Here is a 12,962-nt window from a genome sequence, read left to right as displayed (position 1 = left end):
ATCAACACACACACATTCGTACAGCACTTTTAGTACTAAACCACTGTGCAGTACTTTTCCTGTTACACGCTCATTCTGCTGGTCTGTCTGTAGCAGCTGTGCTGCTCTTAGTCTTCTTATATTTCTCACATATTAGTTTTATCTCCCTTTTTGTAAAAATCTGCTGCCAGAGCACAACTCCATGTTTCTGGTTAGTCATACACTGCTAATAGTGGTGTTTCAAGTGTTTGTCGTGAGACTGGGATAGGCTGGGTTACCTTATTGAGTTGATAACCACCGTGTGACTGCTTCGCCTGAGTAAGTGAAGCCTGATAATGGGAGGATATCCCGGGTGCGTTGGACTTGCTTCGTAGAAGTGATTGCAACGTTCCCAACTGTTCCAGCCAGAAACCTTTGTATATGGTTCCCATTTTAAAAATATTATAACTAAAGAAAAAATGACAAAGATAACTTTAAACTTCCGACTCTATGATGTAATTATGTGAAACACACAAAAAAGAAACTGGAACATATTTATCTGTTTATTGTTTTTGTTTTTTCCTATCTGCTCATCCTCTTCTTTTTGTTTCAGCTCAAGTTATCTTGTTGCACTGTAACATTTCAGTAGTAAAAGGGGAAGAAAAGTTTGGCAGTTTGATAGATGAACTGATTATTTTTTTGCAAAATTTTGCAGCTCAAAAATTGAAGAAAAACCGAGACGTGGTTTTCTTTCCCTTTTTTTTTTTTTTTTTCTCGATGCGATGTCTTCAAAACGTCTGTTTTCACCTGAACTCCTCATGACGAACAGCTGGCCTGCAGCAAGACACAAACTAGAAATACGCGCGCACACACACACACACACACACACACACACACACACACACACACACACACACAGGAAGGAGGTTAGATTGATCCAGGTTTAGCTCTCAGGGCTAAGAGTTATTGAAGAGAATCATCCCTCTGTAATCATGTTAGAGCCAACCAGACCTGCCCAATACACACTGCGCTGAGAGTGTGTGTGTGTGTATGCATGTGAGAGAGAGAGACTGAGTGAGAGAGCTTTCATTTGTTTTGTGTCTCCTTCCTTTCCTTGTTGTTGTCAGGGTCCTTTGAGAAATGTCAATGTGCCCTTCTGTCAGAGTCGGTCTCAATCAGCTAAAACACGCACAACCACACAGAAGGTTACGCTGTCATTCACACAGCCATTGATAAAGCAGACGGAGCTTTGGAGCCCCTCTTGTCACTGTTCATCTCTGTGTCCATCTCTGACACACTTGTTTGTTTCTCTCCCTCATTCTCTATCTCCTTATCTCCATCACTCCTCTCTTAACCCCTCTGTATCGTCTTCTACATCTTTACTCCTCTTTCCTCTCCTTATCTGAGTTCCTCCCTCTGCTTCCCTGTGTAGCATCTCTCTCTGCCTCCCTCATTTGGCCCCTCCTCCTCCTCCTCTCCTGCCAAGAATCTGCTTTTTATGATTATTAGCTATTAGTTGCTACTTTAACACTCACATGTCATATCTGTTGTATATTTTCTCAGCTGCAAGAGATTACAACAGCTGAGCAGGAGGGGAGTTGTTATCCTGGTGTAGGAGGACACGAAAAACACGAAACCTAAACATTTGGTCTGTGTTTTTGTCTTGCAGCTGATTAAGATGAGTGTCTTGAACTGCATTGCTCACACTTTTATCCTGGGACTTTGTGGGATTTTACCATAGAGCAGGGGTGTCACACTCAAATACACAGTGGGCCAAAATTCAAAACTGGAAAAAAAATCTTCCTCCAGATTTAAGAATGAATCTCTTCTTATGGACTCAAACAAGTTTTGCTGAAAAACTGAATATGGAACAAGCAAAGCTTAATACTAAACAATATATATATTAGCTGTATAATACCAGTAGGCCAGCTCTAATAGTAATTTGGTATGGCTTCAAGGGTCAAATGTAATTGGGCTGCGGGCCAGAGTTTGACACCTATGCCATAGAGGGTGTATAAAAACAACGGACATAGGTCTGAAAGGAAGTGTGTTAAACTTGCATTCTTTCTTATGGCCAGCAGGGGACGACTCTTCAGTGTGCACAAAGAAGTCAGTTTGTATTGGAAGTGATGCCACTGCTCCCATGATTTCTAACCTCAGCTGATTTCTAAGCATATTGCAGATGAGTTACAGTAAAAGAAAATAATAATAATTGTCAGAATTGTTGCTATGACTGAGTAGGCAGGGTCTTGGGTTTTGACTTACTACCAAAACCAAAAGACATTCCTCTGAACATGGTCAGGTACAAGGACAGAAATGGAAATCTGTGAAATAACAGCCGATATCTGAAGAAATTTGAAAAACTGTATAACTGTTGCTCGAGAACACTAGGAAGCAAAATATAAAGAAATGAAGGCGGTCTCAAAATGTTTGCACAGCGCCGTATGTGCTACAACACAAAAACCTGTAGTTTCAAATTTCACACTTGACCGAAGTAGCATCACATACGTTGCACTCTACCATCTTAATGTGATTTTGTTTTCATTATATTTACATCCTTTCTTTCAGAGGATAAACTGGCCTCCTGCCACATTATAAAGATAACTGCAGAATTTCTTCTGGCCAAAACTCTACTGAGAGAACTTGAGGTCATATTTGTGATATATCAGGACCTGTGTATCTTTTGTACCCACTTTTTTAAAAAGGTGCTTCAAAGGGCCAACACACTGCGAAGCTGCTCTAAAAAAAATGTATTTCCAGTTAGTCTGCATTGTAAGTGACCTAACATCTAAACCAAATGCCACAAAAACACTCAGAACCAAACAAAAAACGAAAAGCCTCAGCTGCTCAGGGGGAACCGAACCGGGACCTTTTTCCTCGGGGCAGGAGTAGTGCTAACCATCGATCCACCGGCTTTGGTCCTGTTGACTCTCTCAACAGGTTCTGATTTGGATGAGTTTGTGCTAGTGTCTGCTTCTTCGTTGAGTGGCTGAAACCACGGCCAAATACACTCTTTACTCCCCTCGAATCCACCTCATCATCTTGTCTTTGTGTATGTGTGCTAGTGTGGTTGCTGGGGTGATGGCAGGGATGGGTAGGCACTCCTCTTTAAGCAGGCCTGTGCGTCCGTGTGTGTGTGAGAGGCTGCGATCTATGCTAAACTGATTTCACCATGGCCGCGCCAGAGAGGCTAACACAATTACCGCTGGCTAATGGCCCCACTGACTGAGGGGGGAGGAGAGGCATCGTGGGTAGTTTTCTGGAGGTCTCTCATCTTGCTCTCTTGCTCTGTTTTCTCTCTTCTTCCTCTTTTTATTTATTTTTCTTTTTTTTCCTCCACCAACCGTCTCTGACCCTTTCCTCATCCCTGCTCTCTCACACTTTTATCATAGTTTCTGGGATGCCCGTCGTCCCCGGGGCAGCTTGGTTCAGATGGCTTAAACTTGGCACAAAAGCAAAGTCAACAAATGCAAATAACTGAAATAATGGGCTCCCTTTGTTTCTCTCCTTGTCTCTGTGCTCTGTAGCCATCAGGAGAAAGGAGAACGGCTGGTACGATGAAGAACATCCCCTCGTATTCCTCTTCCTGGGCTCATCGGGAATCGGTAATTCACTGTCTCTTCTGTCACACCCAACCCAACGCTTCAGTTCTCAAAGCGTGTGAAAGAAAAACTCTTCAGCCTCCTCGAAGCAGCAGCCAAAATAAACAGACTGCTTGAATACGTTAAGTTTGTTGACACATGTAGAGTGTACTCAAACAAATTAATTCAGCAGTTTAATTTAATTACGCTGAAACGAAACAGAGTACAGTGAACTGCGGAAGCACTCGTCACTTTGTAAACTGTAAACACAGATCAGAGCTAGCTTGTATGCAGTAAATGTGTTTGTCATCAGTGTGTCAAGAATGATGCTCAGGAGGATTCATCTGATGGTAAATGTTTAAAATGTCCTGTACAACAGGTTTAATATAAAGGAATAAAGAGAAAGCAATCATTGATTAACAAATATCTCAGTCAGTCAGAAACTCTTGTTGAAAGTTGCTCAACAGAGCTAGTTTGTCACCTAAAGGTTGTCCTGTTCAGGTTTTAAGCCACGTTAAGGATGTAAGGATTGGTGGGTCTGTAGGTTTGTTAGTCCAGGCTCAAATATCTCAAGTTGCTGGATGGATTTCTGTGAAACTGTACAGACAGTCATGTTTCCCAGAGGATGAATCTTTCTCCCTTTACTGATCCCATGACTTTTCCTCCCGTGTCACCAGCTGTTCAGAGTGCTGGGTTTATTTGCCAAATCCCCCCCCCCCCCAAAAAAAAAACCTCAAAAAACTTAAGTTTCAGCTGTGCCTTGTATAAAATGATGATTGCATGTTAACATGCTGAACTAAGACAATGAATACAGTAACATTATATGGACAAGAGTATTGAGACTAGGGCTGGGCGATATGGCCTAAAATCCATATCGCGATATAATTTGAAGCACGTGCGGTAACGATATATATCGCGATATATTATTTTCTTCTGTATAACGTATTTTCCACACTATAAGGCACACTTAAAATCCTTTAATTTTCTCAAAAATTGAGTGTGCCTTATGTAGAGCAGGGCGATATGGCCAAAAATATTTATCACGATATATATTTGAAAATTTGCAATAACGATATAACTGACGATATAATTGATGCGAGACAAAATACAACTCCACAACATTACTAGCGCAAAAAGACAACCTTCCATTTATTTTCACTTAAACAAGAAGCTGGTTTTTATGTACATTAAAGCTTTATAAAAATTTAACAGTGCAAATGCAAATTCCTTGCTGAAAGTTTAACCAAAAGGCATTTCCAGTAGAAATGGGCTGACATATCCTGAGCATAACCATGTATAATATCCACTGAAGTTAAAAAGAGGTGCTTTGCAACATTAAACTGCAGTGTGCAGTACGCATTTTTCGGACCATGAGGTGCACGGGATTGATTATAAGGCACATTAAGCGAAACAAAGCAGTCAGATAAATCAAACTTTATTAAACTCATTCTTCTTGCTTCCTCCACTTCTGTACCATTGATTCATTAATGTTGAATTCTCTGGCAGCTGCTCTATTCCCATGTTGTTGCAGTATATTAATGACTAACCTCGTATTGTGGATGGATTATCTCAGTTGTTCTCCTGACTGAAGTTTGGTCCGTTTACAGCATCCTGCCATGCGATTGCATTTGTCTCTAACCATGAGGAACCTTCACGTTAACTTTTATAAGTGGAAAAGTGTTAGTGTTCGTCCTCCAGCTTCACTGTTTATGTTATGCTAAGATAGCTGTGTCGCTAGCGATCACGTAGCACATCATTATATACCAGCTAGCCCAACTTCAGTAACCCTACAAACATCACTGCTGTTTAGTTTCCTGTCTTCATTTATGTTGGAAGTGATAGCAGAGCTGTACGTTTGATTTTTTTCAGAAATCTCTCAGTCAGAACATGCTATATCATGCTTAGGTAACTAGCGAAACTAGCGAGCTAACTTCCGCTAGCTTGCTGCTAACTTCTAACTCTGTTAAATGTAATACATTTTGTTTTCATGGATGCCTGGAAGTTAAACTTCATAGTTACAGCTGGTAAAGCAGCAATGCTGATCGTTTTATTAAAGATGAAAGAATTTAGACAGTTTTTAACTCTCAGTGCAGCGTTCGTTTGACCTGAAGAGGGGGGTTTAGGACCCAGATTACTCCCAGATTTAAGAGCATCTTAGTCCGACAAATACGACAATAACGACGGCCGCTTGCATGTTCTGCAAAAAAAAAGTGCTTTGTCGTGTATCTGACGGACAAACACCAAACCAGTTCCACATCACTGAAGTTGTACCATTTTTACAAACCAATTCTGGTTCATCTGTTTCACTCAACAATCGGCCATGTGCGTATGAAAACAAAGGTACTGCGCATGCGCGTTTTACTTATATTCTATCGCGATATTTCATTTTCCTATCATTGTCTAACATTATACCGGTATTACCGTGAACGGTATAATATGGCCCAGCCCTAGCCTTATGTATGAATTCTGGTTGTGCTTACTGACCTGAACCGATTTGGGCGTGCAGAAATCTGTTAAAAAATGTTTTGATGGATTGTCAGAGCATTACGGCTGCCGTAGTGAGGAGCGTCGCGGAGTAATCTGGTTTAAAACTCCGTCAACTTCAGGTCCCAAAGTCAAACGAACAATGAGAGTTAAAAACAGTCTAAATTCTTTCATCTTTAATAAAATCATCAGCGTTGCTGCTTTACTAGGTGTAGCAATTAAGTTTAACAACCAGGCATCCATGAAAACAGAAGTTATTAAATTTAACGTAGTTAGAAGTTAACAGGAAGTTAGCTTGCTAGTGTCCACCTAAACATGACACACCATGTTCTGACTGAGAGATTAAAACATACAGCTCTGCTACCACTTCCAACATAAATGAAGACAGGAAACTAAACAGCAGTGAAGTTGGACTACCTGGTATATAATGTTGTGCTACGTGATTGCTAGCGACACAGCTATGTTAGCATAACATTAGCACAGTGAAGCTGGAGGATGAACGCCAACTTTTTTTCCACTCAGTCAGGAGAACAACTGAGATTATTCATCCACAATACAAGGTAGTTATTAATATACTGCAACAACATGGGAACAGAACAGCTGCGAGAGAATTCAACATTAATGAATCAATGTTACGGAAGTGGAGGAAGCGCAGTTTTTGGCTTTCCCCATATTTAAAAAGTGCTTCATCTCTTTGCTATGACTGTCGCCCGGCATAATTTGCAGATGATGATGGTTGTAGCCGCTGCGATGCTTTTGACCAAAACAGGTGCAGCTTGATGACATCATCAACATGCGCTATCGCGATAGAGATTTTGACTATATCGCTCTATCATTGGCCAAATTTATATCGTTTCTGTCATATATCGTTTATATCGCCCACCCCTAATTGAGACATACTTCTCAATCTTTGAATTCTGGCGCTCACTGTCGCATTGCCTAAGGTTTATAAAATCACACACCTAGCCATGAAGGCTGCCTTTACAAACATGAAAGAGCTCACTGAATTCCAGTGTAGTCCTGTAAAAGGATGCCACTTGAGCTTTAAGTGATTTTACTGCAGAGTGGAAGTGTTTAGGAACCACAGCAACTCAGCCATGAAGTGTCAGAGAACATAAAGTTACAGAGCAGAGTTTCAGAATGCTTAAAAGTCACCGACACGCTGCTGACTCGGTAACGACAGAGCTCCATTAACATCAGCACAAGAACAGTGCACCAGGAGCTTCAAGGTGTGGGCTTCTATGGACCAGCAGCTCCTCTATTGTAATGTGCAGGTTGTCCAGTATTGGGGTGGCTGTTGCTCAAGAGGTAAAGCAGGTCATCTACTAACTGGACGTTTGGTGGCTTGATCCTCTGGCTGCTCCAGTCTGCAGTTTATCATATCGTGGGCTGTTGTCATGAAACTGACTGATTTGTTTGGAAATGTGACAGGAAACAGCAGTTTGACAGTTTAAAACACAATCAGCTTGATGAGCGCTACAGCTGGCAAATTAGTGCATGGGTGGGACTGACGGTGTCATCAGGCTGTGTGTGATTGGTTAGGGAAAACTGAATCCCCCTGATGAAGAGGAAGAAACGTTAGACTGAAGATGGGAACACTGTTTGGCACTGTTTAGCTAACAAACTAATTTTGAGTTGGGCAGTTTTGATATGTGGATGGCAACTTTGAGCTCCTGAAGAGGGATGGTGAGCAGATTTGGTAGTAATGTAAATATTCATGCGAAGTAATAGACTCCACCAACTGTACCAGTACCACAGTCTTTATCAGTTAGTACCTGTCTTTGCATGTTAAAGTTTCATTAGCACTGGGATGCCAGGACATTTTTATATCTGCATAATAAAGTCCCATCAAATTTCCAGTCCTTTGTTTACTGTAACCCATTGAAGTGTGTGTGTGTGTGTGTGTGTGTGTGTGTGTGTGTGTGTGTGTGTGTGTGTGTGAGAGTGTGAGTGAGTGATCAAATCAACAATAGCGAGTCGTGTCAGTTAACTGTCTGGACATTTCTGCTGCAGCAGATTCACCCCACTGCTCCTCTATCCATGAACGTCTTGAAATATCCTAGAGGATAAATATTAAAGCAAACCTGTGATGCAGAGTGTAGTGTTTGAGCGGGCCAAAGTATCAAAAACTGGTTCTGCTAATAACAGTTTTTGTGTTAAAGCAGAAAACCTGAGGAGGACATCTACTGAATAAGTGGTTAAATGTCCTTAATCATCAGCAAGATTTGGAAGTGTTTGTGTGTTGGAGTGAAGGCAGTAGGAAGAGAGGGGAGATATTAAGGGCCAGATAGATGGCTAAAAAGAGGGAGATGGTGAAATGACAGGGCAGAGAGATAGATGAGGGAGAGACGGTGTTCATATTCTCTGTTCCCTTCAGCGACAAACAGTGGCCATGAGACATCAATATTAAACACAGCAACAAGACAAACACACAGACACACACAGCCTCGTTCACACACACAATCATCATACCCATATGCATAGCAAACACAAGACATCAATATCACATATGAGCATTTATATGCAGAATATTTTACTGGCAAGCATAATGTGTGCTTCTGGAGAGCTGGAGATGATTGAAAGCTTTGTGGAGGGAGGCACTGGGATTTAGGCCAGCACTTAGCGAAGGAGAGAGATTGTCTTTCTGTCTGAAATGAGTAAGCTTGTTTTCCTGAATTCCTGAAATCTCTGCATGCTGATGTAAAGGCGGAGACTGTATTTTTTTTATTTATTGAGAACAAAGTAATTAAATGGTGAGGGGGAGGGACTGTTCCTGTTGCCTAATGACCAATTAAATGATGCATTTGTTGTGTGTGACGGGTTCAATGATGTGTCTCACAGGAAAGACGGAGTTGGCTAAACAGGTGGCTCGTTACATGCACAAGGACATTAAAAAGGTATGTGACGTAGCAGCGTGCGTATAGATACAAAACGCATGTCAAGAGTCTTAATTTGGTGGAATGAGTTTGATTACAGTGTATGCAGTAGTGCTTCTTTTGGAGGTTAACCCGTCCTGTGATTGCAGGGTTTCATCCGCATGGACATGTCGGAGTTTCAGGAAAAGCACGAGGTAAGGCCTCGTTACACACACGCGAAAACACAAAGTATGCACTGAATAAGCCGCGCCACACAAGTTCATTTATTTCCGATGAGAGCAGCTGCTAGCAGCGTCTTCCTGCTGCAGATGCATGGCAGTGATGCATTGGATTAATTCTGTTTATGTAATCGTAATAGATTCATAAACCAAAATTAATGATGTTGGGGGGTTTTTTGTTCTTCTCTTTGTGAAACTTTTTGTGATGAATACATTTAATCAGTTTTTCAGAGTTGCATTGTTTTACAGTGTCGTGTTGTCACAGTCACCACAGTGTTTGGACTTTCTCTGCATAGTTTGTGGCAATGAGGAGCTTTATAGATGCTAGAAATCGAAGGTCTTTTGATATTCAGAAAAGCTGCGTCAGATGCATAAGTGAAACACTGAACACAGCAGGCTGGTGATTACAGCTGCAAAGATTATTATGAACATCTTCGGATGTAATGGGTAAAATGTTTGAGATTTTCATGGCTAGGATCGGAGCTTGGGGGCTGACATGGACTCTACCATGAAAGGCCCTCTTATATTAAAGGCAGCAGCTCTGCTTTACCTCATTTGAGGTAAGTCTATACATTTTCCTGTCATTTGAAATAATGTTCAACAAAATTGGTTACTGAAGTGCTTCAGAAAACCTCTTTTGGATGCACTGAAAACGTTCCCGATGCAGCAAACAGGATCATGGTGTGAAGCGTGTGGAAATATTGAATTCTCTGTTGCAGAGGGTGGCTGAGCATACTTATTTAGTGTGATCCTGATAAAACGAATCAGCTTGTTGTGTTATTTAGACTTATTGTGCATCTTTTCTCTGTCCGCGCTCAGGTGGCAAAGTTCATTGGCTCTCCACCGGGATATGTGGGACATGAAGAAGGCGGTCAGCTGACCAAGCTGTTGAGGGCGTGTCCTAACGCTGTTGTCTTGTTTGATGAAGTGGATAAGGCCCACCCCGATGTCCTCACCATCATGCTGCAGCTCTTTGATGAGGCGAGCACACAGCTTCTTACGTCCATCGTGTGTGTCTCTTTGATAAAACAGAAATAAACTGAAACTTTGTTTGATTGGTGGTGTTCTTCTTTCAGGGTCGTCTTACAGACGGTAAAGGAAAGACAATCGAATGCAAAGACGCCATCTTCATCATGACGTCGAACGTCGCAAGTGACGAGATAGCCCAGCATGCATTGCAGCTCCGCCAGGAAGCCGAGCGGGTCAGCCGCAGGAAGCTGGCCGATAACCTCGGTGAGAGAAACGCCCTAACGCGTACATGCAGCCTGGCTAATGTCTTCACACTGATGACACTGTACAATGTGATTATACATTTCCATCTGATGTTGTGTTAAACGAACACAGAAATTAAATTATCTACAAATTAACTTTGTCATGTTGCAGTTAATTTTCTCATTCTTGCAAAATAAAGGAACATTGTAGCACTGTGATAACAGCTTTCAGATGATTAAAAACCAGAAATGACATTATTGCTCATCTCCTCCTTTTCCTCCAGAGGACGTACAGAAAAGTGATGACATTAAAATCTCCAGACAGTTTAAAGAATCTGTGATTCGACCAATCCTGAAGGTAAAACACATGATGCACACAAATACATAAAAACCATCTTGTTTGGTGTAGCTGCAGACATGCCTGGCTCTGAGACGCTCATGGGTCTTTTGTTCCTCTGTAGGCTCATTTCCGGAGGGACGAGTTCCTGGGCCGTATCAATGAAATCGTCTACTTCCTGCCATTCTGTCACTCAGAGCTGCTACAGCTGGTCAGCAAAGAGCTCAACTTCTGGGCCAAAAAGGTACGAGAGCACAATCTTTACAGTCATTTTTAGTCTCTCTGCTTCTGCGGTTATAAATAAAGAAATTATGCAAGATCAAGTCCTGCTGAGTCTTAATGCAGGAAACATTACACAGCTTTAAAAATCCTGCCTCGCGAGTCCTTTCATGCTTTCTATTTTAACTGATATTAACAGAGTTTGCTGGCAGCACTGATGGGTTGTTTAAGTGCGCCAGAGGAATGCACATATTTGTTCCAGCTTCCATATTGCTGTTTGGATGCCCACTTTAACAACAAGTGGGCCGATCAGCTGTGTGTGGATCTGAGAGGAGCAGAGGTTGAGTCTCTTCTGGACGCCCGTCTTCACAGCACCACATTTCTAACACGGGTGTCCTCCTGTGGGGACCTGCGAGGCCTCACCCACTTCGTCAGCCGCTGCTGAGCTGTGCAGAAACACACACGGATCAATACTGTGTGCCACTGTTACTCCCTGTAATGTGATTACAGTGTTTAACATGTGGAGCCTTCATCAATATTTAATTATTAATATTACAGCTGGTGTCCTGACAGCAAACATGGGCCCTGCAGGCAACTGATAGGGACCCCGACTCATTTCAGTTTCTCTGTTTTGAGTGGTGTTGTAGCTCTTGTGGGTCTGATATTTGGGTCTTCAGTTTTTGAAAGTGTGCATGTCTGATAATGACTTGTCTCAGTCTGCATCTTGAAGCGATGCAAACAGCAGAAATCTCATTATTACTGAATAATCCCACAAGGCTTTTGTTTGTCGCTCATTTATATTAGACAAATTAAATGATTAGAGCTTTTATTATTATTGCCTCGCTACATATCGATAGAAAAACATGGCGTCATATTTACTGATTGAAGTGTTAACATCTGAAGCTAAATGAGCTGCTCTGATCACTACTATTGACCCGCGTTTGATTAAAATGTATTAAGGGCCTGTTGATTAGCGTCAGCAGACATGCTGCTTGACACAGTCTCCTCTCTGCTGCTGTGTCTCTCGCTCGCTCTCTCTTTCCACCCATTTTGACTCTGTTCTTCGTCCTCTCTGACAGATTTGTGTTTTCCTGATATTCTGCAGGTCTCACCCTCGGCCCTATTGTAACATTACTTCCACTCTCTCTTTCTCTTGTCAGGCTAAACAGCGGCATGATATCACTCTTCAGTGGGATCGCCCAGTACTGGACCTGTTAGCAGGCGGCTACAACATGCATTATGGAGCTCGTTCCATCAAGCATGAGGTGTGCAGGCACTGTAACATACACACTGGTTTTTAGGAGTAACCCTTGAAGTGGTTTGTCATATTTCAGGCCTCCTTATAGAACAAAATCACAACGGGATTCCTTTATGCAGGAAAAATCCTGCACATGTAGCATATAAAGATTTTTAAAAAGCCTGACTTATAAACCTGATCTCCACCTGACCTCTGACTCTGTCACTGATCCATCAGGTTGAGAGGAGAGTCGTCAACCAGTTAGCCGCAGCGTACGAGCAGGAGCTGCTGCCCAAAGGCTGCACGCTGCGTCTGTCTGTCCAATCAGAAGGCCAGAAAGAGCACAGCACGCCCAGCCTGCGCCTCGAAGTGGTTGGAGAGGACAGCTCATTGAGAACGCTGGACATCCGACCACCACTCAGCCCTGAACACTAACAACAAAGGATTAAAAATGCGAGCATACACTGAACAAAAGAACGTGTTGGATTTACTTCTTTCAGTAGTGGACATTAGATGCACACAGATGTTTTGCTATGGCAGCAACTTAAACAGAGTTAAATTAACACTAGTTATTCGTATTCAATAAACCTGTGCAATGTGTGTTGATAAAATGTGATTGAAACGTTGAAATGTTTTGATGAAGTAATTTGAGCTCTTGGAATATTTTAATCCTCCACAATTTTCTCACTTTATTCAAACACTATTCAATAACTTTAACCAAATACTACATGTTGGTATTATATTCTAGTATGAAATACACAATTTTCCAATGGAGGCCTTATAACAGATTGTATTGTTCTCTTCCAAGTTGCCAGTATCCACTAGTAACCTTTCAAAACAA

At 41.9% G+C, this 12,962-nt stretch overlaps 1 protein-coding gene across 1 annotated transcript in view; it reads left to right on the top strand.

Annotated features, from left to right (window-relative positions):
- Positions 1–12,732, top strand: part of clpb (ClpB family mitochondrial disaggregase) — a 36,760-nt gene extending 24,028 nt beyond the window's left edge. Inside the window, exons 8-16 of the mRNA XM_086260985.1 lie at positions 3,486–3,563; positions 8,865–8,920; positions 9,049–9,093; positions 9,937–10,098; positions 10,194–10,350; positions 10,613–10,686; positions 10,790–10,909; positions 12,045–12,149; positions 12,359–12,732. Coding sequence (XP_086117111.1) covers positions 3,486–3,563; positions 8,865–8,920; positions 9,049–9,093; positions 9,937–10,098; positions 10,194–10,350; positions 10,613–10,686; positions 10,790–10,909; positions 12,045–12,149; positions 12,359–12,556 — 995 coding nt within the window. The 3' untranslated portion in view covers positions 12,557–12,732. The remainder of the gene's footprint in view (positions 1–3,485; positions 3,564–8,864; positions 8,921–9,048; positions 9,094–9,936; positions 10,099–10,193; positions 10,351–10,612; positions 10,687–10,789; positions 10,910–12,044; positions 12,150–12,358) is intronic.
- The last annotated feature ends 230 nt before the right edge of the window (positions 12,733–12,962 follow it).

The sequence above is a fragment of the Aulonocara sp. 'chitande type north' Nkhata Bay genome, linkage group LG14 (assembly GCF_057382095.1).
Source record: "Aulonocara sp. 'chitande type north' Nkhata Bay isolate Kocher_YH1m ecotype deep benthic linkage group LG14, A_spYH_male_GT1.1, whole genome shotgun sequence".
In the NCBI taxonomy this organism is placed as follows: Eukaryota; Metazoa; Chordata; class Actinopteri; order Cichliformes; family Cichlidae; genus Aulonocara; species Aulonocara sp. 'chitande type north' Nkhata Bay.
This window is presented reverse-complemented; position numbering and strand designations above follow the sequence as displayed.